Source organism: Hyperoodon ampullatus (genome assembly GCF_949752795.1).
Source record: "Hyperoodon ampullatus genome assembly, chromosome: X".
NCBI classification, from domain to species: domain Eukaryota; kingdom Metazoa; phylum Chordata; class Mammalia; order Artiodactyla; family Ziphiidae; genus Hyperoodon; species Hyperoodon ampullatus.
In genome coordinates, this window is record NC_136913.1 from 32,376,791 (window position 1) to 32,404,570 (window position 27,780).

General features: G+C 38.4%; 1 protein-coding gene across 1 annotated transcript; it reads right to left on the bottom strand.

The window, feature by feature from the left end:
* Positions 1-1,036: 1,036 nt before the first annotated feature.
* On the bottom strand, positions 1,037-27,780 carry TMEM47 (transmembrane protein 47; the record flags this gene model as incomplete). The annotated part of the gene is made up of 3 exons (XM_079727403.1): positions 1,037-1,215; positions 11,208-11,348; positions 27,555-27,780. 3 exons carry the CDS (start codon positions 27,778-27,780, stop codon positions 1,037-1,039), a joined length of 546 nt encoding a protein of 181 aa, XP_079583529.1.

The following is a 27,780-nucleotide window of genomic DNA, read 5'->3' on the forward strand; positions in this document are numbered from 1 at the left end:
CAGTGAAACAGTAGAGAACATAAAGCAAAAGCTTTAGGGTATATGCACTTTTGTATGGTAAATAAGTGTGAATACCGATCTAAGCCTCTTAAAAATGTGTACAAGGTTAGTGTTCAAATCACTTCACTAGAGCAAACATTTATTTTATGTGCAAAAGGCAAATGCATGTGTAGGGCTAGGGAACAACTTATCACCATTTAATACTAATGGTTCACCTTCTATAAAAATATTTAAGCTTGTTACATATGCACAACTGTTTGCTGTAATGTTTGGTAAGTGATTTAAAGGGTACTTAGGACAAAAGCAACTCATGCATATTTCTTTCTAGTTGCCCCAAGGAAAGTAGAAACTCAGTTTTTCCTCATTCTAGATATGGCTGAGGCAAAATTTCTAATCACATAATGAAAAACACATGTCTCCAAGTCTTGACTTCCTTCCCAGGGAGATGCTGATTGCCAAAGCATAACCTCCCTTTAAAACAAGTATTCTTGAAGGTGGAATATGTATCATTAACCAGTTACATTCAGAACCCCCATTAGATGCTCAAGGGAAGTTCACTTTTCAAGAGTTCACTCAAGCAAATAACCAACGGCCAATGTAGTCACTGGGTGGGATAAGCAGGCGATAAGGACTCTAACAGTGGAATCCTTGTCAGCACAAAGGAGCTTCTAAACGTTGCTTATGCCAGCTGCTCCCCTGCAGGCAATAGGAGATTCAGGCATTTCTCATTCCAACTAGTTTCTCACAATGGTTGCTGTCATATAGACCCTTCGCTTGTCAAGAAAATGACATGAACATATTGGAAGTTTGCAGCATTTGCCTATGTCTAATCAGCTCTCTTAATTTGTGCAGGTCCCTAAAATGGATGTAAAAGCTGGTTATGATGTTGACAGCCAAAAGGCAAAAGATACTAAATCAACTGAGCAAACTGCTTGATGCTCCACAAGTGTTTTAGAAAATAGTGAGTTAGAAAAGATGCAGATGTAATCCTTTTGTTGGATGGTTGATTTTTTTTTTTAATTTGAGACTATTGGTTCTAGTAGTAGTCTTCGTAGTTCTTAGGGTTCAGGCAATAAAGGATGGCACCCCCAAACGAAAATATAGTTGCACCCCAGGCCAAGCCATAACCCCAATTGAACTCATGGTAAATTTTCAAGCTCACAGTTTCAATGAACTTGATTGGGTAAAGGACCAGGCTGCAAACCTGTAAAACAACTAAAAAAAAAAGCAAATCAAAATTAGGAAAATGTTATTTACAGGAAATAAAATGATATACAAATATACATATGTATGAGAATTACACTCTAATCAAATAAACAAAAAAGCCAAAAAATTTGAAGCATTGCTTATTCTAGATGGTACACTTTAAAATATTGACAACTTTTTCTGTTTAACACTATTTCACAGTACAGTAAGAATACTCTATTAATAATTAGCAAATCACTATAATAGTATTTGATGAAATAATTAGTGTAATATAATTTATATGAGCATACAAAGTAATGGTTCTCACTTTACAAACACATATATAATTATCACTATTATGGCAAGTAGTACTAGTTTAGCTAAACTGTTTCACTATACAACACCTGTAAATAGCTTCCCAAGAATAGTGACCCCAAATAGCAGCTAAAAACCCTTGTTATTTATTTATACTCTTGAGAAATTGGGGACTTTGAATTCATCTGTACTGATGAAACTGGTGTACCTGTGATTCAAGATGTGCTTTTGTTGCTGTCACTTCTCAGTATCATCTAACTCAGCCCAATATTCCAAGTCCTATCTTGATGTCCTTACTCTGATCAAAAACTATTTTTATTCTTTTCTTTTCATCCAGTCCATACCTCTCATCTTTTAAAATAGGTTCAAAAGTCATCTTTGTCAAGAAGCCACACCAACTTACACCCTTATTAGATATAACAGATATAAATATATATTTATTCCTCACCTACTTTCAAAAAAGAATTAAGTCTATGAAGGCATGGGAGATAATCGTACTAGAAAACCTAAGTTAATGATTTCTACCACAATAGGGCACAAAACTTAGCTCTCACTTCTTAGTTAAATCTTAGTTCTTAGGCAGGGCTAAAGGGGAAATGTGATGAGTGATACTTAATAAAATAAAAGAAACCAGTTAATCAGGAAAGGGGAGGTGCTTTTTAAAAAAATATCTAAAATGCAGTCGGTATTTATCCAGTGGATATTTTTATATGGGAGACACTGGATTATATATGAGGTGATGTCTTCCATTCAAAATCATAACTTTCTATTGGATCAACTATTATATAATTTCTTTTTATTTTTTTTTGGCCACGCCGCACGTTTTGTGGGATCCCCAACCAGGGATTGAACCCATGCCCCCTGCAGTGGAAGCAGAGTCCTAACCACTGGACCACCAGGGAATTCCCTTCTATTTTATTTAAATCAATTTAATGAGAATTTATGAGATGCATCTGCCTTGTTCTCTACTATATGATGGCTTCCACCCTCAAGAGACAATCTTCACCCTGAAAAATCTGAGATATAGTAATATGTGACAGGGATTGGCAAACTACCAAATCTGGCCTGCTTTTTGTTTTTGAAAAAAAGTTATACTGGAACACAGCCAGGCTCATTCATTTATGTACTGTTCACACTACCATGGCACAGTTGAGTAGCTGCAACAGAAACCATGTGGCCCACAAAGCCAGAAGTATTTACTATCTGGCCTTTTATAAAAAAAAGTTTACCAACCCCTGATATATAATGTAAATTTTGGGTTAAAATAATTATTATTTAACTCATCTTAAAAATACCATAAATTCCAAAAATGCAACAACAATAATGTGAATAATTAAGGTGTAGGAGACAAGAATAAACTTTGACACAGTAAAAATGATACAGCTTATTACATTTTTTGAAAACAGCAAGAGGATGGATAGTGTGTTTAATTAAACTGGAATTTCGTGCTTTAAAATCTACTCTCATCTATTCTCAGTACCTGTAAAATATCATTAATACCAATATGACTAATGTTCCTAGAAAGTCTACATTAACAGTCATCTATCTCTGGCATAAGACTGATGAACTACAGAAAACTCATGAGGGGGCATGATTCCTCAAAATTATTACTTTTGATAACGCTCAGACTAGGGGTGAAATGACCTTTCTGGAAGCAGATATAAGAATTCCAAACATTTTTGCCATGTAGCTCAACACTGCTCTGGGCCAGCACTAGCCTACCATACTTCCACATTACTACTGACAGTGGATGGATAAGTAGGTCCATATAACAGGAAAATCTCTCAACATTCAAAACAGAAATCACACCTTGTTTATAGTTTAAAAATCTCAGAAAAAGTTTTAAGTCATTGTTAGAACAATTAACAGCATATTATATAATCCACACTTCTATTTCCAGCCAGTAAGTGCTAAATGTGTATTAATTTAAAAACTGGCTGGCTCTGTGCCTTTGTGATGGAAAGGGTGCTTTCATGTTTTAAATGTCTTAAAACTAACAAGAAGTCAATTACTATCAACCATGAACTACAGAAAAAAAAATTCCAAAGTTACTAAGTAAGTTAAAAAGAAAAAAAGACATTTTTCTCCTTTGGTTTCTATACTCTGGTCACTAGTCAAATCATGACTGATCCTGCCAGGATATGATTGAAATATGAATGTGAATTAGAAACAGTAAAATTCATTTACTCATTCAACAAATACTTAAATGTTTCTAAAGTGACACAGTTTAAGGCACTGGTAACACAAGTTGCTACCCTCATGGCTAGGCGCACCATTATCAGTAAATAAATACAGAATACGGCAGGTATTGCTAAGAGACGTGAAAATACAAGAAAGCAAGAAAACAAGACAGAGAGATGCAGGCTGCTCTTTTAGATGAGAGCTGAAGAAGGCCTCTCTGGGGAGGAGTCATTAAAGCACAGACCTAAATGAAGTGAGGGGTGCAGGTCAGTATAGTGGGAAGTGAGCAATCTTGGGTAGAGGGCACAGGCAGTGCAAAACTGATGCAGGAGCACACTGGGTACAGTGGAACATCAGTAAGGATGCTGTGGATGCAGTACAGCGGTACAGAGAGCAAGGAAGGGAACAGCATGAGATGAGATAGAAAAGACAGCCAGAGGCTCATTCAGGAATGGCCTTGTGAACCATGGTCAGGGGTCTGGATTTCATTCTAAATGTGATGAGCAACTGCAAGAGGAATGTGAGCAGAGAAGTAAAAACTGATCTGAATTATATTCTAAAAGGATTATACTGCTTCTTTTGTGAATCAGCCAGTTCCTGGAGTGAGGTGTTCACCTGGCCTGCTTTTAATATTCATTTCAATGTGTTTTATTTAGCAAATATTTGGTCTTCATGGTATAATATAATGATATAGTTTCCCTCTAGTGGGAAAAGTAGAAATACAACTCCATTAGGCTCCACTGGCTTCCTTCTCTCTCTTGAGCGGCTTTCTTAGAGATGGAACTTTATTGTGTTGTTTGCCAGATGAAAATGACCCTAAAACGCTTTATGCTTCTGAATTATTTTACTCTCTTTGGAATCACTGAGAAAAATGCATGTAATAGCAATATTGAGAAAAAAATCCTGCATTTGTAAATAATTTTCTTCATTTAATATAATATATAGATGCAGGTTAAAATGTCTCCTTGCCTTTCACAGATGCTGCAAAGGAAACTAACAAACACACCTAGAGTCCAGAACTCAAGAAAATAACACCATACTATGTTTCTACTTTACCACCAATCGATTAAACATAACAGGCATTGGCTGTGGTATTTTCTATGCTCTATCTCAGAGGCATAAGTAAAGTTGTATAGCGTTTTAGAATTTGAAGGGAATTTGAGGTTCATTTTATTCCTCCTCCCTACTTTTTGGAAAAGAGGCAACAAAACTACCAGCCATGAAATTGTGCAGACAGAAACATGACAAGAACTTAGAGGTTCTTGTGTTATTTCTAGTTTTCTTTAAGGGGATATTTTTCAATGTTTTCAATATTGAAATATTCAAAATATTCAATATTCAAATAGTCAATATTTTCTAACATGGGGATATTTCAATATTTCAACAAACATTTATTGGATGCCCACTGCATTCTAGGTGAAAGAGGTAAGACAGATAGGACACGGCCCTTGCCCTTTGATATTTCACACTCTATCGTGGAGACAGACACACAGATACAAACAAATGTGTTCAACAGTAGTAGTAGAGGCATGTTCACTTATAATCCATTCATCATGTTTATTGAGCTCTAATGATATTCCAAGTACCACTTCTGCCTGCTGAAAGAAGGGAGGGCTTCAGAGATGAAGCACTATTTGAACTGGTTCTTGAAGGATGGACAGTACTCGGTCAGAAGAGAAACATGAAAAGACTTCTAGGAAGAAGAAGCCGTTTCCATAAAGCTTAGAGATATAAGAGGCTGTGCCCATAGAAAATTCACATGGGTAGAATGAAGGGCACAGTCACATGGAGATGTTTGGTTTAGACTATAAAAGACTTATTAGCATGTCATAAAAATACAGACTGGTTTCTATAGGGAGACGTTTCAGAGGTTATTTGAGTTTTAGATGCTGTTGGTACCCTATCCATATACTCTAATCCTCATAATTCCAGTATATGTCAGCCTGACTTTCGATTGTCAGCACCTGCACTTCTTTGCCTGACTTTTCCTCTGGCCACAAGAGCTACTTTGCCTGACTCCGAGGCAGGTACAGTGTTCTGGGAAATTACCATTGCTGTTTCCCCATCATCACCAACAGACCTTACCAATGACTATCAGCATTTGGTTTATAAATACTCCAATTCCCTAGTCCTTCCAGTGAGGTAACTCTGAGGGGTGTGTTCTGCACTGGTTTCCAAAATTTTTCCAGGAAGATTAAGCTCCAGGTGCTTACAGTGACTACTGGTTTGATAATGTGCTCTTTATTGGCTGCCTTCTCTTCCCTGTCTCACTTTCTTTCCATATCCCTTCTTTTACCTCCCAGATTAAGTACTTGCACTTGATTCCTTGCTTCAGATTCTGCCTCTGAGGAAACCAAAGGAACAAGTGACAAGACCAGATTTGTATTTCAGAACTACATCTCATGTGTTTGTATGCAAGACAGCCTAAAAGGGAGGAGACTGGAGGAGGACAGGCCCCTAGGAGGTTAGTCAGTGCATGGATACCTGTGCACAGTGATGACTAAGGTAACATCAGTGGGAAAGGTCAGGGAAAGTAACGACTATAAAAGAAAAACTGAGTAACTGGATTCCAGGAAAGGGAAAGGAAGGAGTCACATAGACGGTTTAACTCAGACGTTACCACAGAAAAATAAATTAGGGGGAAGTTCAAATTTGGGAACTGAGATGTTCCACTTGAGGAAGAGTTATATCCTCAACTAACTCAGTAATGGTGGTGTATAAAAAGAAGCTACAGACTTAGAAGATAATTTAAAGACAGAATTGATAGGACTATCCAGCCAAGTCCCCTAAATATCAAATTCACATAAAGGAAACAATATTTGTAGAATAAACAGCATTTGCCCATGAAAGGTTAACATGAAGCTATCAATTTCTCTCTTTTTTAATTTAATCTATAACTACATAAAAGTAAGCAGTACATATGAAATGAATTCTTGATGGTGATACTGTAAACTGTTCTAACCAAAGGGTAGTTTGATATGGATAAAGATCTGTGAATAGAACTCCTTTTTAGTTTGAAATATAAGCTGGACACTGATTTTTCTGTCAAAATCTAGACTTGAAATACCTCCAGCCATATCCTTGTGCCTGACAGGATGGAGAGGAGGGCTGCAATACACAATCCTCTAATCAGAGATGGAAAGCAGGTGCAGGACCCCCTCCCAAAATATCCCCATTCTGCATAAACAATCATTTAGAGGAGGCTTTCTGCAGATATAACAGAAAGGAACATCCTCAATAATACAATTAGTGGGGATTCTGTCATTTAAAATCTGAATTATGAAAGACTCAGATTTTTCTGCAACTTGTCTTAAAGGCCATGGGGGAAAAAAGGAAACAATCATCCTAAGTCCCAGTGGGGCTTAAAAAGATCTGCAAAACCATACAATAAAAGAAAAGGACCCAGAAAAAGGCAACCCCTCTAATTTCACCAAGTCTTTAGTGAGAACTAGATGTCAGGTGTCAGAATCTCCTCATGCATTATCTGTCATTGTCAGTTACACAATAAAAAACATGCTATAGTCAACCGTACTGGATATGTGCACAGTTTTCATGATGTGCTATGTTTCAGTCATGCTGTACTGATCAGTTTATGGTCTTTATGACACCTTGAGTTGCTGCCATCCTTCTGGTGTTGCTCCCAAGAGATGGAGTAACTGGAGTTACAGGATGGACTCCAACTGTAGTACACAGTTGGCAGCTGAATTAAAAATTCAAGGCTGGGGCTTCCCTGGTGGCGTAGTGGTTGGGAGTCCGCCTGCCGATGCAGGGGACACAGGTTCGTGCCCCGGTCCATGAGCCATGGCCGCTGAGCCTGCGCGTCCGGAGCCTGTGCTCCACAATGGGAGAGGCCACAACAGTGAGAGGACCGCGTACCGCAAAAAAAAAAAAAAAAAATTCAAGGCTGATTCGGCTTTTATTTTTCTATGTGTTATATGTACCCAAGTACAGATAACTGGTGAAACCTCACTTGGGCTCTCAAATTAGATAGCTGCCCTGAATTGAAACCCTGGCTCTGCAACTTACTAGCGGGACAACACCAGACAATTACTTAACCTTTCTGAGGCTGCTTCTTCACTGATAATATGAGGAAAATAAATACCTAATCTTAAGACTGTTATAGCAGAGATAGCAGTGTGCTACAGGTCTAGCAGTATGACACATGGTAGGTGCTCAGTTAATTATTATTATCATCAACAGTATCATTATAGATAACATCTTATTCTGAAGTCTAAATTTGTGGGACCGAAGGTAGAAGAGTTGTGGAACATAGGACAATGTTTTAGATGGGTTGCAGCGATGGCTAGCTCTTAGATCTTCTAGCAATTATTCAAGCAGGTAGCAAACCCACCCTAAATCAAGGACCTCAGAGAAAAAGAAAAGACAAGAAAACCTTTAAAATTTCTTTGGCTGTGTTTATAAGACTTAATCATCAGCTTTTAGTAAAAACCCTTTAAGAGTATACTATCTAACACCAAGATAGTGTAGTTGCATACTATACGCACCCAACATATATTTGTTAAATAAATGAATGAAAATATGGATATATAAAAAATAATCTTTACAACTGTTACTTTTTTGAGCTGTTTTGGTCTTAGATTTGTGGTCACAGGGAACTTGCTGCTTCATAAATTGCCAACAGAGAAATGGTTTAAGAAAAACCAAATTACAGTTAGCTAGTTGTTTTCATGCCTGTTTTTCCCTATCAGATTATAAGCCACATTCCTCAGTCTTCTTTCCATCATTCATTCAGCTATTTACTGAGTGCCCCAGAGTACCAGGCACTGCATATGGTACTGAATTAATGATGTAGTTCTGCGTAGAGATGTTTCCAAGTGGTAGTGCTATGTCTGTTTTGATTTTATGTACTGCAAGTTTCAGCAGAAGCAAAAAAAAAGAATATTTCTTAGTTGAGATAAGTATCATTCCCTATGTGTGTGAATACCAAGATAAAGCTTAATATTATTTGGAGAAGAAAATATTGTGAGAAAAAGCGGAGAAATACAGACCATTTTCAAGCAGACCAGGATGAGTAAAAAGGGAAAATAGTCCCAAATACGCATTTACAAAGAATCACTAAACTGGTGAGACAAGCCAACCACTAGACTAAGTATGTTTCCTAAGAAGCAAGCAAGATAAACAACCATGATTTTTAGCTAGCATTGTTTCAAGTAGGCAGATTTTCCAACTTTGTTAATCTTACACCCAAATCATAAATGGATTATTATGTTTAATAAATATCTTTTCCAGAAGTCAGCTACAGGCAACTCTTTAATGGCTTTTGCAGATGGGAGAGAAACTTTTTCATGACATGTTTCAAATAACCAGTAAGTTTTACCTTGCTTATATGCAAAGTGAACGCTAAACTAATGGTTATTTCAAAAAAAGCTTCCATAAGCAGTCTCAAAAGAGAATGAGTAAAATTAAATCTCAGCACATGTACAGTTTTAAAATGTAGCAGTATAATGCTCATTTTCGGTCTCGGCAGGTAGAATAATACTGTATGAATGTTGCTTTAGGGATTCGTCTCGTTATTTTATAATTTACTAATATTTGTGGCAGCGAGAGTTAAATCAAAATCTTTTTTGACCAAATCCATTACCTTTAACTTATACTCATTTACAATATGTTTTCTGTTACAACCAGTGCTTATTTTCACATTTTCACAAATTTTGCCATACTTGGGAAAAACTATAGAACTTTTTAAGAAAAAACTGGAACTTCCAGTTATTTCTGTAAGAATGTTTATAATAGGTGCTTTAAACAACAGATTTCTTTATAGATCCTGCATATGCCATTATAGAGTAAGTTAAAGGCTAACTGGGATAGTAACTAGGTAGCACAATAATACTGGATATTTATAAGAGAATGTCTAGACTGTCTCTATATCTTCATAAATCAGAAATATGAGTATTCTAAAAATTATTCAAAACATAATTCCAGTTTTAAAGAACTGTAAATCATTTCAGAACAATTTATCAAGAAATTCTATTATAATTGACTCTAATCACTATGTTAATAAATCCTAGCTGCAAAGATAAACTTATACTATAATTAAAATATCTAAGTTATTTCATTGTAAAAATAGGAAAAGAGCCGTGGCAAGTCCATGAACTGAGAAATAAACTGGAGAATGATGGAATCTTTAGGAGAATCTTCATGTTATACTAAATGATTCACAATAGAGACCTTTACTACACGAGATCAACAATATAATGATATCGTGGTCACTGCCTAAGACTTCAAAATATTTTTTGTAATAGTGTTTTCTACTCTATTAGAAAGTATCTGTCATGCTATTTAGCCAGTTTTATAGGTGTCTCAATACAATGTCCAGTCCATAATAGGTACCCAATAAAGAGTGAATGAATGAATGAGGGATTCAGTAGTGAATGAACCACCCGTTTAGGATTCAGTAGCCTCCCAGCCCCAGGTCCACCAGTAACTACTATGTGATCTTGAGCACATCACTTAAGAGATTTTAATTAGATCTATTTCTACAATCTTTAAGCCCTGTGGACCGTTGTTTTTATGACCCTTGCATTCTGACCAGTCTTCATGGGTATAAGAAGATGAACACAAACAGCAGGGGGCAGCAGAACACTTCTGATTTTATATTTTTAGACCAAATGACCCTTCAAATCCTGAGAAATTTCATCTATTCCCATCTTTAAACAGCTTTTAAAAAATCCATCTAACAGGCTAGATGGTTCTGTCAGTGTCTCCATTGTTGACAGTCACAGGGGCTTATTTTGCAGTCTTCAAATCAGATATGACTGACAGGGTAAATTGAAGGCACCAACAAGAATATTTCAGTTTCCGTCATTTATAAGAATATTTAAGGAGATCCTTACGAATGAAATTTAAACTCATATCAAATAATGTACTGGGCTTTTAGTCTTATAAGCCCCTTTTCTAAATAGCTCCCTGACTTTTAGTAAAACTTCCATTTTACCTGGGTTGATATTTTAATCCAAGCTGTGCTTCATAGAAAGATAGGTTGCTAAATTAATGAATATGCCATTGAACTCATACAATTGAATTGTCTGACGGGTCATGTTCAACATTATGATTTTTCAGTATAACCATGTTTATTTCAAAACAGATTTATACCTTTAAGGGTACACATATTGGAATTTTTTTTCAGTTTTATGTCAGAAAAAAACAATTTTGCCTTAAGATCACCAAGGGGGCAGTAAAAGGAGGAAAAAAATACTGGATGTGAAGAAAGACCGTTGGTAATCACATCTGCTGCAATTCCTAAGGCAACAGCCCTTGTCAAGAGCCATCATTTATTCGTGTTTTAGTTCGAAGTTTAGAAATTGCCACTGTGCTCTGTGAAATGCTTAACACACTGAAAACTGATACTATGATAAACCTGTAGCCAATTTACCTTAAAATATAACAAATGCCTCTTGATCTGTAGGTAATACAGCAACCACATTACTGTTTCTGCATGAGAAGGGAGGATGGTAGAAAGGTTCATGAAACTTTAATACTGGTTTGAAAGTAATGAATATATTTACCTGCTGCAAAAAGCATGACAGCAACAGGTCTGTAGAAGCGCCTTCGAGATCCCACGCAGATGGAAATCAAACCCACCAGGAATGCAATGAGAATGATGGCAGCACCGCCCAAGAGTAAAGCCAGAGTAGCAATCTGCCAATCTGGAAAGAAAAAAGAAAGGCGTTGCTTTTTTCAAGCAGTACACTATGCTCAGCAGCAGTCACCTTGCTGCAGCTAAATAGACGTGATTTTACTGCATACCAAGCGTCCTTCGGGATTTGAGATGTTTTGCAACAAAAATTACTACAAATGTCCTTATTCAGAAAAGTCTCCTACATTAAGCTAAACACAGTTGGGTTTTTTTTTTTTAATCTTTTTTTTCCATGTACCCAAATCTCACTTATCCTTCCAGACCCACCTTGAAATCTTCGCTAAGCACAGTTTTTAGACCACAGGTTTGCCATGCTTTTCTTCCACGGACTCTATTAAGTATTCATGCTAAATTGGTGCCCCCTGCACAACCTATTGTCATTATTATTATTATTTAATTTTCTATTGAGCTATAAAGTTCACAAATCATAAGTATAGAAAGTAGAGAACTTGATGAATTTCATGTATATTTACACACCCATGTAACCACCGCCCAGATTAAGATAGAGAACATTTCTATCACCCAGAAAGTTCCCTCGTGCCCCTCCCCAGTCAATAATCACCCTCCTACCCAGGCTACGAACCAACATTACTTATGTATTAGATTTGCCTTTTCTTAAACTTTATATAAATGGTATCAATTCTTTGATGTCTGGCTTTTAAGTCTGCATTTATTTTGTCTGGCTTTTATGTCTCTGATATTCAACCACGTTGTTGCATGTGGCTGTAGTACATACTTTGTCTTTTTTTATTGCTGTGCTTTCTTAGAAAGCCTTCCTTTGCACACGCACACACAAAAACCCCAACTTTTTTTTTTTTTTTTTTTTTGCGGTACGCGGGCCTCTCAGTGCTGTGGCCTCTCCCGTTGCGGAGCACAGGCTCCGGACGCGCAGGCCCAATGGCCATGGCTCACGGACCCAGCCGCTCCGCGGCGTGTGGAATCCTCTCGGACCGGGGCACGAACCCGTGTCCCCTGCATTGGCAGGCAGACTCTCAACCACTGAGCCACCAGGGAAGCCCCCAACTTTTTAATTGCCTTTCTCTCCCTCCCCCCCCAACTAAAACAACTCCCCCAGCAAATTAGCATCAGGAAGATTTGTTGTTTGTTTTTTCCTCTTCTCTTTCCTTTCATTCTAATCTTACTGTTGTATTTACCACCATCGGGGTGATTTCTGAAAGTAAGTATTCCCAGGGTGCCAGAATGGACTCTAAGTGGCTCCTTGGCTCCTTTCTTCATTCACACGCGTTAACAGTAAGCATATACTGACCACTTACTACGTGCAGGCCTCTGTACAGATACTTTGAGTCTCCCATGCCCTGAATGAAACTGAAACCTTGCTGAAATGTATTTGTTATTTCTTATAAAATAAATATTTAGAAAGAGTATGACACAAAACTGGCCCATTTTCCATTTTATAAGAGTAGAATGTTCTCTAAGAAGTAAAGTAAATATATAAAAGCACTATCCAGCTTAGGAAGCATCACAGAAAATGATACTGTGGAGAACATTCTTTCGTGGGTTTTGTTTGGAAGTCCCAGGCTGCCTCTTCTGGTCCTCACTTTAATGTATGTGCAAGAAATAAAAATAGACTTTAACCCATGGTTAAATTGCAATGCAGTCTATCCAAAGTCAGGAACTCATGATATTTTGATGCTGCACTCTGAAATTATCCCTCCAGAAAGCTCCCAAAGTTCACTCTTTACCACTGCAGGATAAGGGACAAGTAGAGGAACCTACAATGCCCTAAGATTTTCTTCTTTTATTTACACTTGTATAACCCTGCCTCAAGCATCCTCTTCCACATCCTCTCCTCCTAATAAATTCCGGAAATACAGCTGGCACTGAACTAGAACTCGCACAGCATTCAAGAAACAAACAAATAAGGGAGAAAACAGAACAAATCCATACTCCTTAAAATATAAAGATGAATCACAAGAAAGTGGAGAGCATTTTTTTATGCCATCTATTTGTAACAAAGCAATATAACTTCAAACAAAAGTATATCTGACTTTCAACTAGAGTTTAAAAGGATAGCCATGCTATGGGGTTTTTTTGGTTGTTGTTCCATAAAAGCATGTAGCTTTGAATTAAAAAAACAAAAGAACAATCCTTACATTTGGAAGTCTCTAAATTTTTTTGAAAAAGTTTATGTATAGCACAATTTTATTGCACTTTAACATAATAAAAATCCTTCTGAAAAGTTATAAGTTGAAATTCCTGAATAATAAATCAAATTTTCATTATATCTAAATGTTTGAGGTACAAAAAAAAAAATAATAAAATCAATCCATCCAGACATCAATCAAATTCCTGGAGGCTTTAAGAGCCAATGCTGAACATTTTCTTGTTGGAGTATTACTTTCATAAAATGATTATTGCTTTTAGCAACTTACTCCAATTTATTTTAAATAAATAAGAATTTTGAAAGTATCAATTTTGTTTAAATCAAGATACAACTTATTCACTCACTTTAAAAATATCTTAAAAATAAAAACACAATAGATTGCTTTTTTCCAATAAGCTCTTTCACATAGCCCAAAAGGCATAAAATGCCATACATTTGACTATTTCTACTTTTCAATCCAAAATAAAACAGGAATTTTGATCAATTTTCTCTACTTTAAATATCCTCAAAGAATAGCTAAAATATATGTATTTATTTGCATTTTGTAAAGAACAAGACTAAGAAAAAAATTGGCAAACTTTCCCTCTAAAGGGCCAGATATTAAATATTTTCGGCTTTGTGGGTCATGGTCTCTGTTGCAACTACTCAAGTCTGCCGTGTTGTGTGAAAACAGCCCTAGGCAGTATGTAAATAAAAGGAGCATGGTTGTGTCCCAATAAAACTTTATCTACAAAAACAAGTGGTGGGCTGTCAGGCAATAGTTTGCTAACCCCTGGTCTATACCTCATGTACTATCTATCTGTCTATCATCTGTCTATCTATTGATTGATTGACTGATAGAATGTGTTTTTTAAAAATTTATGTATTTATTTATTTTTGGCTGCGTTGGGTCTTCGTTGCTGTGAGCAGGGGCTACTCTTCATTGCAGTGCGCAGGCTTCTCATTGCAGTGGCTTCTCTTGTTGCGGAGCATGGGCTCTAGGCACATGGGCTTCAGTAGTTGTGGCACACGGGCTCAGTAGTTGTGGCTCGCGGGCTCTAGAGCACAGGCTCAGTAGTTGTGGCACACGGGCTTAGTTGCTCCGCGGCGTGTGGGATCTTCCCAGACCAGGGATCAAACCCATGTCCCCTGCATTGGCAGGGGGATTCTTAACTACTGCGCCCCACAAGGAAGTCCTCATGTACCATTTTAAAATGTTGAACTTTCTTTTAGGTAAAGGCCTCTCAGACAATAATAATTTCATAATGAAGTCAGTTTGATTAACGAGTAATACAGGAGTGCAAAGTGATGCATATCCAGCATAACAATAGGAAACTGCAAAAAAATCATAATTTCACATGTTGAATTTCCTTAAAATAGTAATACTTTATTTCATACCAAAAGCCAATAAAATGCAATAGAAGCTACAGGAGAATAACAAGTATTAAAAGGGACTAGAACCTAATTAGGAGGGGAACCTCTTGTAGCAAAGGAAATAGTTCTAAAAAGCAGATGAATACAACCAGTTCTGATTTTCTTCTATATGTCCTATATTTAATTTTAAGTATTGAGGCTGTGGCTAATGAGAAAGTTACTTTAGACATAAAGTCAAAAAGGAGCACCAATCACCAGCATCTCCACAGTTATGATATTGCTACCCTTCCCTCTGGTCCACAACCATAGCTATGCCTGCTCAAACAGAAAAGCCATTTTATTTTCCAAGAGACTAGAATTGGGCCACATATGTCTGCCACTGTCCTGGCCAGAAGCTGGGGCTTAGACTGAAGTATTGAGGCTATATCTCTGGTGGACGGTGCCAAGTTTGGGGATTGCTGTCATTATACCCATTTGGAATGATTCACTTGGGCAGGTTGCCCAGGACCAAAGCTTTAACTCGCTGACCAGTTGAACATCAGTCAGTAAGCTGAAAAAGCAGTTTGAAATGGCTACCATAGTCAAGGAGGCTCAGGGTAGTTTTCAAGGTTCAGCACTAGGCATATTGGAGCTGAGAACAGTGCAACAGAATCCACTGTCCAAATATTAGGACCTGCCTCACAGATGAGTTAAAGTCAGGGACTATGCAGATAGGTCTGATACCATTTTCCTCTTTCTTACTGAACAAGACTAGGAGATGGGGAATAAAACAAGTCAAAAATACTTTTATAGATACCTACTAATGGCCATTAAAATAATAGGCTGGGATTCATGTTTACAAAGACATGTATTTACTTATCTACCAAATGTAGATTTAACAAGAATATATACATATAAAATATTTTGTTATATACTACAGGATTCGGGCAATTTTACATTAATACTATAATAAATGACTGGAAAACTATACATGAATTGTTTTTTTCCATTAGAAGGTTTGCATGCCACAAATACTTGCTATCCCATATTCAGTGTTTGCAAAACAAAATGTCATAAAATTCTCAATTTTCAGCTCCATTTCTTCAAAAAAATCATCTATTTTAAGTTCTCATAATTGGTTAATTTCTATATCAATCTTAGTCCCCCAATTTTATAGCCCTCACAGTATTTAATCTGATGAAGTGTTAAGAGTCCTTAGAGATTTATTACTCGGCATTAGTTTTATACATTTCTATAAATGATATACTGATACTGTAGTGGAGCAGTGAACGTAAACCAGCTCTGCAGAACATCAGTGGCCATGGTTCTGTTTTATACATTGCAGTGCTCTGCACAATTAAAATTGCTCATTGTTCAATGTTGGGCCACCTGATTTGAAATCTGAGTTTGGTTTCTAAGACCTGAGAGAACAAGTGATAATAGGTTTGGAGGAAATAATGTACAACCTTGGTCCATAAACTGGTTAGGTCTCAAATGGGCTGGGAGGGATGTTTTGGATCCGGAAATGAAACCTGAAATGAGGCTGGCATAGTATATGTCAGGTTCCACTTAAGAGTATTTTGACAAAACTGACACAGTGACAAACCAGATGTATTGGAACTGCACCTACAAAAGCCAAGGCTAAAGATAAGTATGTGCTTCCCTACGACAGCTTTCTCTAACAGAAAAAAGATAAAAGAAAAAAGGAAAAAAATAATTAAAATAAATAAATATAGATAGATAAAAGACAAACACACAATGTTATACTTTCCCCCGCAGCTACAGAACAAAAATTGGGCAGTCCAGGGCTTCCCTGGTGGCGCAGTGGTTGAGAGTCCGCCTGCCGATGCAGGGGACACGGGTTCGTGCCCCAGTCCGGGAAGATCCCACATGCCGCGGAGTGGCTGGGCCTGTGAGCCGTGGCTGCTGAGCCTTCATGTCCAGAGCCTGTGCTCCGCAACGGGAGAGGCCACAACAGTGAGAGGCCCACGTACTGCAAAAAAAAAAAAAAATTGGGCAGTCCATACGTCAAAACATCAAGTCCAACATTAATGTGCAACTCAGGAACTAAATTCAAATCCTCTTTCTAAGTATTTTTATTAGCGGGTGCCAGAGTTTCCAATGTCTATAAATGCTTTAGTATTCTGCAGAATTGTGCTGACTTACTTTACAATCTAATACATGAGACTGGCCTGAAATTGCTACTGTATTATGAAAATTCTATGGGCCACATTATAACTGCCAAATTGGAGAATTCACATTCCCTTGGGGAATTCACGGTCAAAATTTACTTCCGATTTTCAGGAAAAGCAAAATCTAAAGGATGATACATTTTCCACACTTTTGAGCCAAGGTCAGTGTACCACACCAGTGCCTAAAGCTTTCCTCCACCCGTCTCATTTCAAAACCTTTAACTCATCAGACACTGGCTAATTTATTTACCTCTGCAGGTTTTGTTTATACACTGAGATTAGTTCTACTGTATGTAAATCCTTGAGCACACAATTGTCACTTCTTCTAGGAAATTAGATATGATAAAAAAGCAATGAAGAAACATTTTTTTTTTTTTTTTTTTTCCGTACGCGGGCCTCTCACTGTTGCAGCCTCTTCCGTTGCGGAGCACAGGCTCCGGACGCACAGGCTCAGCGGCCATGGCTCACGGGCCTAGCCGCTCCGCAGCATGTGGGATCCTCCCGGACTGGGGCACGAACCCGTGTCCCCTGAATCGGCAGGCGGACTCTCAACCACTGCGCCACCAGGGAAGCCCAAGAAACACATTTTTAACCTTATAAATTCAACTCCCACAGCAGGAGTGGGTGGTACTTCCCCGAGTGTATTCTAATATTTTAATGCACAATTCTCACTATTCCTATAATTCTCATCAGAAAGTAAAATATTGATTTTAATAACTTTTATAATCACACTGAAATGTGCCAGACAGGCACTTATATTTTTACCTTTGAATTCTCCAAAAGAATATTCACCAAAATGATATCCATAACTGCAATCAAAATCATTCACTACTCAACCTAGAAGAGTAATCTTTTCTGTCATCTTGACGCTATCTCACAAGCCATCCACAAGGTTCTCCTTAAAGTTACTCTGCATGTGGCAGATGAAGTGGAAAATCGGAACCATTTGTGAGTGAGTTTAAACTTTGTTTTCTTGGCTAAGTTGCATCCTGACCTAAATCCGTCAGCATTGCGTTAATTTTCCACTGTTCCATGGGATACAGACACAAACAAAGGCAGCCAAAAGAAGAATCCGGATTCTAACTTCAGTAATTAAAATGACCATCTCTTTTTTCAAACAACTAATATCAAAACTAACATTCACATGCAAACAAATATTTATGGCAAACAACTACGTCTTTCATAAAATGACAAACAGTATAGACACTGTGTGCACCGAGCTGCACAAAGTCAAGTGGAATGTCAGAGAAGCACCTACTTTAAAACCCATGTTAAGTTGGCAACAATATGATTTAAGTCTCACTCTTTAGGCCCATTTATGGATAAAAAATGTGTCAGAAATACAGCGCCAACCCGATTTTAAGCACATAAATTACCCCAGGTAACCATCCAAATACATAATGCAACAATTTTAATGACCAAAGTGCAGGTCAATTTTACCAAAATTTTGGAAAATTCTGGTGGTCCAAGAGTGCCAAACAGGTTATTAATTTTCAATCCATGACAATTTCGTTCAAGACTTTTGAGTTGTTTTGTGTTGATGTTTGAAGAACACACATACTTTTTTCTTTACAAATAAAGGGGCACTTTACCTGCTTCACAGAATTCTATCACAGAAATTTGGTGGAAATGTAATTTATCATCTAAACACCATAACATAGTGGGGTTTTTCCCAAATAAAACCATTGTATACACTGCTTAGCCAAAGCCCTGCTATTAAAGTATGTTTCAGTATTTAGACAAAAAAGAAAGACACCATCACTGCTAATGGCTGCTGTTTCTTACCAAGTATTATATTAAAGATTTCGTTAGCATTTGATGGTAACTAGTATTATCTAATGGGTACTGGTATTTCTTAATAGTAATTCCTAATCATAGTACATATATAAACTTGTGATGTGTTTGTTACATCAAACATTGTTCCTTCTCCACTCTTTGGAAAAAACCTAAGAAGGTTACAATTTGGAAAACTTGGTTATTTGGAAAAACGAGAAGAAAACCCATGCCAAGACTAGGAGTGGGTGACCAGCCTCTAAGCAACTAAAAAGCTTTTGTGATGGGTTTAGCGTAGCTAATAATAATCAAAGAGCAGATGGAAGGCAGCCAGCCAGTCACCCACGATCAGTATTAAAACACCCCCCAGTAAATATGGAGGGATAAATTTGGCAAGCTAGTGCCCCTACCAGTTCCCTGTTAGCAAGCTTCTTTAGATGAGAGCCCTTCTTCTACCCCCCTGCAGAAGGTGAATTTATATTTATTTCCTCCTTTATAGTACTTCATACATTTGTATTATTTCATTAATTTGTTTAAAAGAAACTTTCATTCATCACCTTGCTCTCACCACCAGAATGACTAGCTGACTTTGTACCTGGACAATGCTTACTCCCTGCTAGGAAATCAATGAATATGTTTCAGTGAAGTTAACTACTTGGATACATATGAGAAGATAGAAAAGGGCCTCCCGGGACATTTCTATCTCTCTTTAAGTCACCTACTAGTGCTAGGAAAAGACTCCAGGTTGCCTTCACAAAGCACTATGCATTATGATGAACATTTGGTTTCAGGACCATAAAACATGACAGAAATAAAACTCCTTCTGATGGAAATTTGAGTCCTTTTGTGGATGTGCCTTTTCATGCATAGAGAATATGTGACTCGGAGTCCCAACTTCTATTTTTTTAACATCTTTTTGCCTAATACGCATATATTTTGAAAAGACAATATTTGTGACCTTATCTTGAAACATGGCTCATTAAAACTATCATTTTAAATCTCACAACAGTTAATAAGCTGGTAGAGATAAAAATGATCTAGATATATTTTTCCTGGTTTTCTGGAAACTATGGATGCTTCATTTTTGTAGGGGTTATTGTTTGTTTTGTTTTATTAATGGGAGTCTTTGGTGCCAAAGGCAAGACTACAATAGAACAGAAAATTGATGGTCTACTAATGTCTCCAAATCCCAAACAAATATAGGAGCAAAAAAGGGTAAGGAAGGTGTCCTTGTCTAATTTTCAAGGGAGATGATCCAATACTTTTTTTTTTTTTTTTTTTTTTTTTTTTGCGGTATGTGGGCCTCTCACTGTTGTGGCCTCTCCCGCCGCGGAGCACAGGCTCCGGACACGCAGGCTCAACGGCCATGGCTCATGGGCCAAGCCGCTCCGCGGCACGTGGGATCCTCCCAGACCGGGGCACGAACCCGCGTCCCCCGCATCGGCAGGCGGACCCTCAACCACTGCGCCACCAGGGAAGCCCAATCCAATACTTTGAAAAGACCGGTAAGATTTAACTGTCCATGCCTTTGACATGTGAGGATGAAATTCTGCTTAAGGAAAAATCTGTCTCATGATAAATAAGTGTATCTTTAAAAAAAAAAAGCCAGAACGCAATAATAAGTTTTTTTTGTTTTTGTTTTAATCTTTATTTATTTTTTGGCTGTGTTGGGAATCCATTGCTGCGTGTGGGCTTTCTCTAGTTGCAGCGAGCGGGGGCTACTCTTCATTGCAGTGTGAGGGCTTCTCATTGTGGTGGCTTCTCTTGTTGTGGAGCACAGGCTCTAGGCGTGCAGGCTTCAGTAGTTGCAGCACACGGGCTCAGTAGTTGTGGCATGTGGGCTCTAGGGTGCATGGGCTTCAGTAGTTGTGGCACGCAGGCTCAGTAATTGTGGTGCACGGGCTTAGTTGCTCCTCAGCATGTGGGATCTTCCTGGACCAGGGAGCGAACCTGTGTCCCCCGCATAGGCAGGCGGATTCTTAACCACTGTGTCATCAGGGAAGTCCCCCAGAATGCAGTAATAAGTTGATAGGAAAAATCAGTCTCTTGGTAAATAAATGTATCTTTTTAAAAAAAAAATAAAGCCAGAATGCAGTAATAAGTTGATCCAGTGAAATTTATATGCATCTAATCAATTTAAGAAACTTACATGGCTGGCTTCCACAGACTTTTGGAAGTGTTTTTCAACTTAAAATCAAACAGTTGTTTTAAAGAACCCTATCATAGAGAAACTTAAAGAAAAAGAAGTTTTTGTTGATTTTTAAGGACTAGCCATGGTAACAATGTACAGTTTGATGATAATAAATATCTAAAACTTAATGGACTTATCAACATAAATGAGTCTATTTGAAGACTCTTTAAATTCTATGGGAAATCAAATCTTGGATGATAAATAATCTTCTAAAAAGTAGACAGCTGTTTCACGTGTGGTCCTTAACTTCTTCATCCAAAATTTCATACATGATAGTATTCAACAATCCTTCAAATACCAAGAGATAGTTATCTGCAATATTACTGGAAATTCTGAAAACCCACCCTGCAAAAATACTATGGCTAAGTACAATCTCTCTATTGAGTCTTTAATATTCTGTCTTGCCTTATTTTTCTTGTCCATGCAATAAATTTATCAGGCAGGATTATTTTTTAAAATCTTTTCTACTCCAAATGTGCTGTGATTCTGTGATTCAACATATAGGCAATTATCAAGAGAAGAATCATGTTACTAAAATAATGAAAAAACAAGCAAACAAAAAACATCCCTGCAATTCTCATACCTTTCTAGCACTACAAAACTTGGCTCCTGTATGGAAGTGTTACATTTTAGTGTTCATGTACAAACCATCTCGTCAGACTCATACAAAACCTTCTAAGAAAGGCTAAAATTTTATCATGAAACATGAAGTAGCAAATTAAGAGTTCAGATTCTTAATCAGTTTGATCCTTGATCATTTGAGACTATAATCCAAAAATGACCTAAGGTTGAATATATAGAGAGAAAAATTTTCTCTATTTGTAGACAGGTTAAGTTTTTGAGCTCATTTGATTCCAAATCTAGAGTAACCCCATACAAGCGATTAATCATTAAAGCCATGTGTTCGTTGAGGGCAGTTTTCGCCCCAGCCAAATGTTATTTATACAATTGATTCAAAGTTCTTAAAGAAAGAAGCTATGTAGTTGTCTTGGTTCTTCAGAGGCAATGAAGAAAGAATGCAGATTTCTGGCTAGACTCCAGTGTCAGACTATACTTGCAAATGTGGCCCAAGAGCATTTCCTATCCTACATGCTCTTCTACAATGTGACCTTGCCACTGCTCCATCAAGAAGTAGAGCCCAGTTCTCCTCCCCTGGAATCTGGACTATACATATGGCTCCTCTGTGATTTCCCAGGCTGGTTCAGACAGAGACTGGTTATCTTTGAACCCTTGCTCTCAGCAAAACTACTCATCCTGTAAGAAAAGAAGTCCAACTATGCTGAGACCACCATGCTAGAAAGGCCAGTCCCAGCTGAGTCCAGCCTCCCAGCCATTCCCAACAATAAGTCAAACCTCGTGAAACCATTTGGAAGAAGATCCTGCAGCTCCAGATGTTCTACTTTCCAGCCATTCAAATCACCCTCAGCTCCAGCTCCAGACATCCTGGAGCAGAGACAAGCCATCCTCATTATGCCCTATCTGAATTCCTGACCCACAAAAGTCATGAGCATAAAAAAATAACTGTCATTTGACACCACTAACTTTGGGGGTGGTTTGTTTTCCAGCATTAATAACTGGAACACTCTTGGAAAAAACCTGTCCCTACCACTGATTGAGAACTTGGTAAACTTACAAAAATACCTGGTCTCCTCAATAATATATGGAGATAACATTAGCTAAACTGCAAGTTTATTCAGCACTGGGAATAATAGAGATGTCTGGCCTGGAATAGTACTGAATAAAAGGTAGCTATTAGACAATAATTTTGTGATCATGATTTACCAAGAGCACTGTTAAATGCTGGGAAGTACATATCAAAATTTAAATTTGAGACTAACAACACACTTCATCATTCAATGCAAAAAAAGTTTACCACTTAAGGAGGAAAAAGTCCTCAATTATTGAAAAAAATTATCACTTTGGGTTTGCTTCTCTGAATATATAAGGAAGAAATGCAACCCTAATGAGCAGGTATGTTTGCATATTTAATCTTCATGACAAATCATCTGATGACAGTAAGCTGTATGAGGTCATATGATTGGTAAGTGGTCAAGTTCAGGGCAGTTTGAATCCAAAGCCTCATATATTCTTCACAACACTACTCTGCCCTCCTAGAGGATTATGTTATAATTTATCAGAGTTCATAAAGAAGTTTACTGTGATATTTAGGTAATATAATCCAGGGACTAATTTTGGAGCACCTAAAATCCTTTTCACTAATATATCCAGTAGTACTTTGCAGTCTCACTAAGTGGGCTTAGTATTAAACAGAAACCTGAAAGTGATTCTTCAAATTTATTCCTGACAGCGGGCAAAATCTATTGCTTGAGATATGCTTTTGTTTGTTTTGGTTTTGTTTTGAAAGGTTTTATGAAAGGCCAGGCTTCTCACATACTCATCAAATCCGTTAGCTGACAAAGATTGATCTAAATGGCTCCCTGGAGATTACAATCATTCTACAAATGTGAACAAAAGAAGAATTATATCTGCCCACAAATTAAAATGTCCTTTGTAAAAGTCAATCTGGGGAACTTCAGAGTCTTAGGAGACCTTAAAAGGAAATCATCATCAAGATCTTGAAATGTTATACTGGGTTTTCTCTGAATTATTAATCAAGAAAGTTTTGGTGCTAAGTGCTGCTCTTTGAATAATTTTCCACCAGTCTACGCTGTATAGGTTAAATAAAATTCCATTTGTTCTACTTCTGTTCTTTTTTAGGAAGCCAGAATAGAGTATAACTGTTGTGACCTCCAGGCTTGCTGAGCTATTTGTAAACATGCGTCAATATCAACTCATTTCAAGCAACAAGCTGAACTTTCCCTGGAGTAAATCACATTGCAAAGTTTTCCAATGAAATTACATTTCCCAATTAAGATATGGATTCAAAATATGCACAGATGATACACATCTGAACTCAGAATCACTGTATCTAAGATTTTCTAAGATTTGCAGGTGTTTAGGCAGTTCCGTTTATCTTAAACTACCACCCAAGACAGGTTTTCTTATAATGTCTTTTAAAGTGGACTTTTATATCACAGTTTTAAAAAAATGAGCTACATACAAAGCACTCTTAAAAGAACCCCTTGTCAACTGAAAATAATAATATTCACCTGTTATTAGCCTACAGCGCACTGCCATTTCAAAACTGCCAGTGACTCGTTACAAATGCAGCTATTTTTAGGAGAGTGTGCTAATGTTAATATTCCTTGAAAAAGGAACCAACTATTTAATCAAGTATTTTGTGGGTGGAAAGATGGATAAATGCCACTTGTTATATCCCAAAATTACTCAGTAAATTGTGTTCATTTGGCCATCTGCACACCCTTACATTTTGCTTAGTCAGTAAATAACACAGACGTCAAAAAAGCAATCTGATTTATATGAAATAGCTACGTATTTATAAATTTTAAAGAAGAAGCATAAAATTACCCTAGAGGTTATACAGTACGTTTGAAGTCAAGTTTAGGGTGTCAGCTTTCTGTATACACTTGAGTAATCCTATTTGTACTAAGGATTCTCTTATAATTGCTATGGCTGTGAAACCCTATAATTATATTCTAGGAAAAAAGTTATAAAAACTAAATGCGACTAAGCAAAAGTCTAAAACATTACTATCATTTAAAAATAATATTTAAGATGTATTAAAAGGCTGCCAAAATCATCCTTAGAAATTCTGTGGCCAGCAGCCATGTGAGTACTACCTATTCTAAACTTCCTAACAAGCATACTTAATTTATTTATTTTTTTCCTGTTTCCACCGCGAATGACAGTCTATTAGCCATTTTCTCATTTGTCTTTTTGGGAAATTTACATTCATCATTAAAGATGAATGCCTGGATAGTCCCCCATACACTGAATTGGGACACCGGAGAAAAGCATTACAGTTGACTGACACCCGGATTACTGGTTCGTACTAGAAGTGCTGACGCAACCTACAATACACCAGGACACAAAAGGAATGGTTCTGCTTTTGCTTAAAACCATAAAACAGGTTATAAGCGGCAAACGATGCACATTTGGTACCAAAATTAAAATGCGGCTTTAAAAATAATGGCTGAGGGGAAAGTTTCCGTAGGAACTGGGCCTAAGTAGGACATATTGTCATCGGTAGAAACATTCCTGAAATTTCCCTTCTGTATTTACAAGCTTGCCTCTTCACGGCAGTTTCAATTCTAATTAAGACAAAGGTTTTTAATTAAACCCTGAAGATGCTGGTAAAGGGCCTTCAGTAAAACTGTCCTTGGTGGTTCCTCCTGAGGTAATTCATTTCGAGAGACAATGAAGTGGATCTCTTAAAATCTTCAGAGAAGACATTTCCCTCCCTGCTTTCTGCTATTCAACACAGCAAACAGACTGAGAAAAGCTGCCTGCCCTTTGGAACGGGCAAGGAAAACATTGCTCCTTTCACTTCAAGCTTCCCCCTTGTTTCAGAATACTGGTGCACAGAAGCTTCAAGTCACCGAACACTGTAAGAAAATAGACTTTGTAAAGTGGGGAGATGAGCGATTTTCCACATTTTGTTTCCTTTCCTCCTGCATCCTCCCCGTCCACCACCACCTTGGGGAGGAAAAACGAACTGCTACTACATAAAGAAAGTCAATAACTTGTTCCAGATAGCCTCCAACAAAACCATTTCCACCAGCCCAATTTGCTTCTGAAGTATACTTTTTCTAGGATGAAAACTATTTTATTTTCAGGAACGCAACAAGAAATAAATGCTGCAGTATGAGTTTCAGCAAGAGGGTAGAATAACGGGTTTAGAAGAAAAAATCAGAAGCTGTACCAGCCTCCGATTTTTACCTTGCAGAGTCCTATTACAACTATATTTGCATTAAGCTTGTGTCTCCCTATTTCCTTGCTTAGAGAGGAAAAAAGCAGAGATAAATGGGTATGGAGGCAATGAAGGAAAGATTAGCAAACGCTGCAGACGCGCCACAAACTCGAGCTGGCTTCTCCCCATTCCCCACATTCCTGGCCGAGAGAAAAGGATACGGGCCTGAAAAGAAAATGGGAGTTGAAGCTTGATTCTCCTACCTATCTAAAAAGTCTTTATGCAATCAGGGGGCTATTATTTCAGGAGACAGAGAGAAAGGGGCAAAAGATTTACGTTGCTAAGGAGACGTGCTGGAGCTGGCATTCCTACATAAATTTCCATTTCTATTGGAGAGGGGAAAGAAAGCATATTTTCTCCAAAGTTTATTTGGATCCCCTGGTTACTGAAGAAAGGCATTTTACCGATTTATTTTATCTTCAGTTGTAAACAACCAACCCTGAAAGAATTAAAAGACCTAAATGTTGACCTCCCGCTGCCAACCAGTCCCCTCCACAGTAAATTAAGCAACAAAGACGAACTCCTTCAATGGAAATTTTGAGGTAATATCAAAGAAAAAGCCTTTTGTAAACAGACAAATTTATGGAAGAAACTAAACCAAGTGCACTAATTTCTCTTATAACAAGAAACCAAAGACAAAAGCAAATCTGATTTTTGTGGCTCTTTGTCCTATTTCAACTTGCCTGGAACTTGACACGTTTCCAGTAAAGCTTTATAAATAGTCCCAGAGAAGACAGGAAACTGTCACGAAGGAATTTAATGAGTTTCTCAGGGGTGCGCGTGTACGTGTGTAAAATCACAGCCTGGTCCTCTGCCTTTTATTCCCCTTTCTCTGCACTGACACCAGCAGCTGAAGAATCAAGATTAGCGAGGAATAGGGGTTTGCAGCAAGAAATCGGAAGTTGTCAGATTTCTGCTAAGGGCGTAACATTGGGAGGGCAGGGGAAGGCAACCGGGGCTCAAGGAGAGAGTAAAGCGGTAAAGGCCCTCCGTGACTACCTAATTCTCCGTCCTCCACCCCATCCCTTTGCTGCTTCCAGTGCTGGCTGAATAAGCCACAACTTTCCAGTCATCTGTGAGTACCTCATGCAGAAGAGCAAGAAAGATCTGGAGGACTGAAGAGGCATTTGGAGTGGGAAAGAAAGAAGAGCAACTCTCAACCAAGGACGGTGTCACCAAAAAAGGCAAGGAAATTAAAGCCTGTCCCTCTCCCAACTCTTCACATCCCTCAAAAATTTAAGGAACTAAAATCCAAACCGAAACTCACGGGAAAACCCAGGTAAAGTGGAGTAGAACAGGCAGAAACGGGGGCACTCAGAGGTAAACTCAGGGAAATTCCTCCTTGAGAGAGAATGGGGAAGGCAGAGAGAACCCACAGCATCCTGGTGGGAGTTGGGGCGCTTTTGCTTGTGTCTTTTTTAACGCGGGTGTGGAAGGCGTTGCATTTTCAACACAGCCACATGGTTCTCCCCTTAAATGATAACAATTACCAAAAAATAGCATACGTGTTACTCCAGAGCCCGAGGAATGGCCACGGGAGGAGAGGGCGTGGGACATTGCACTGGGTTTGGCGACCGGGATTGGGGAGAGGTGAGGGGTGGAGATCAGGGAGTTGCCTGGAGCCCGAGGATCCGCGAAGGGCCAGGATGGAGGGGGCGGACTAGGGTGGGGGACACAGAAGGAGAGGCGGGTAGAGGCGGTAGCTGTCCAGGCAGCGGGGCGCGGGGCGGTCCGGGGCGGGAGGCAGGGGTCGCGGCGCGCCGGGCCCTCACCGCTGCTGAGTGTGGACTCGCAGTGCCAGATGTCCAAGCTGGCGGGTTTCCGGCAGGACTCCCACAGGGACAGGTAGTACTGGTGGTCGGCCGTGACCCAGGCCGGGCTCAGCACGGCCCCCAGGTCCAGACACAGTGCCAGGAAGATGCACACCAGCCCGACCAGCTTCAGCGGGGTCAGCACCGACACGCGCACCTCCTCCATGCCGCTGCCCGCCGAAGCCAT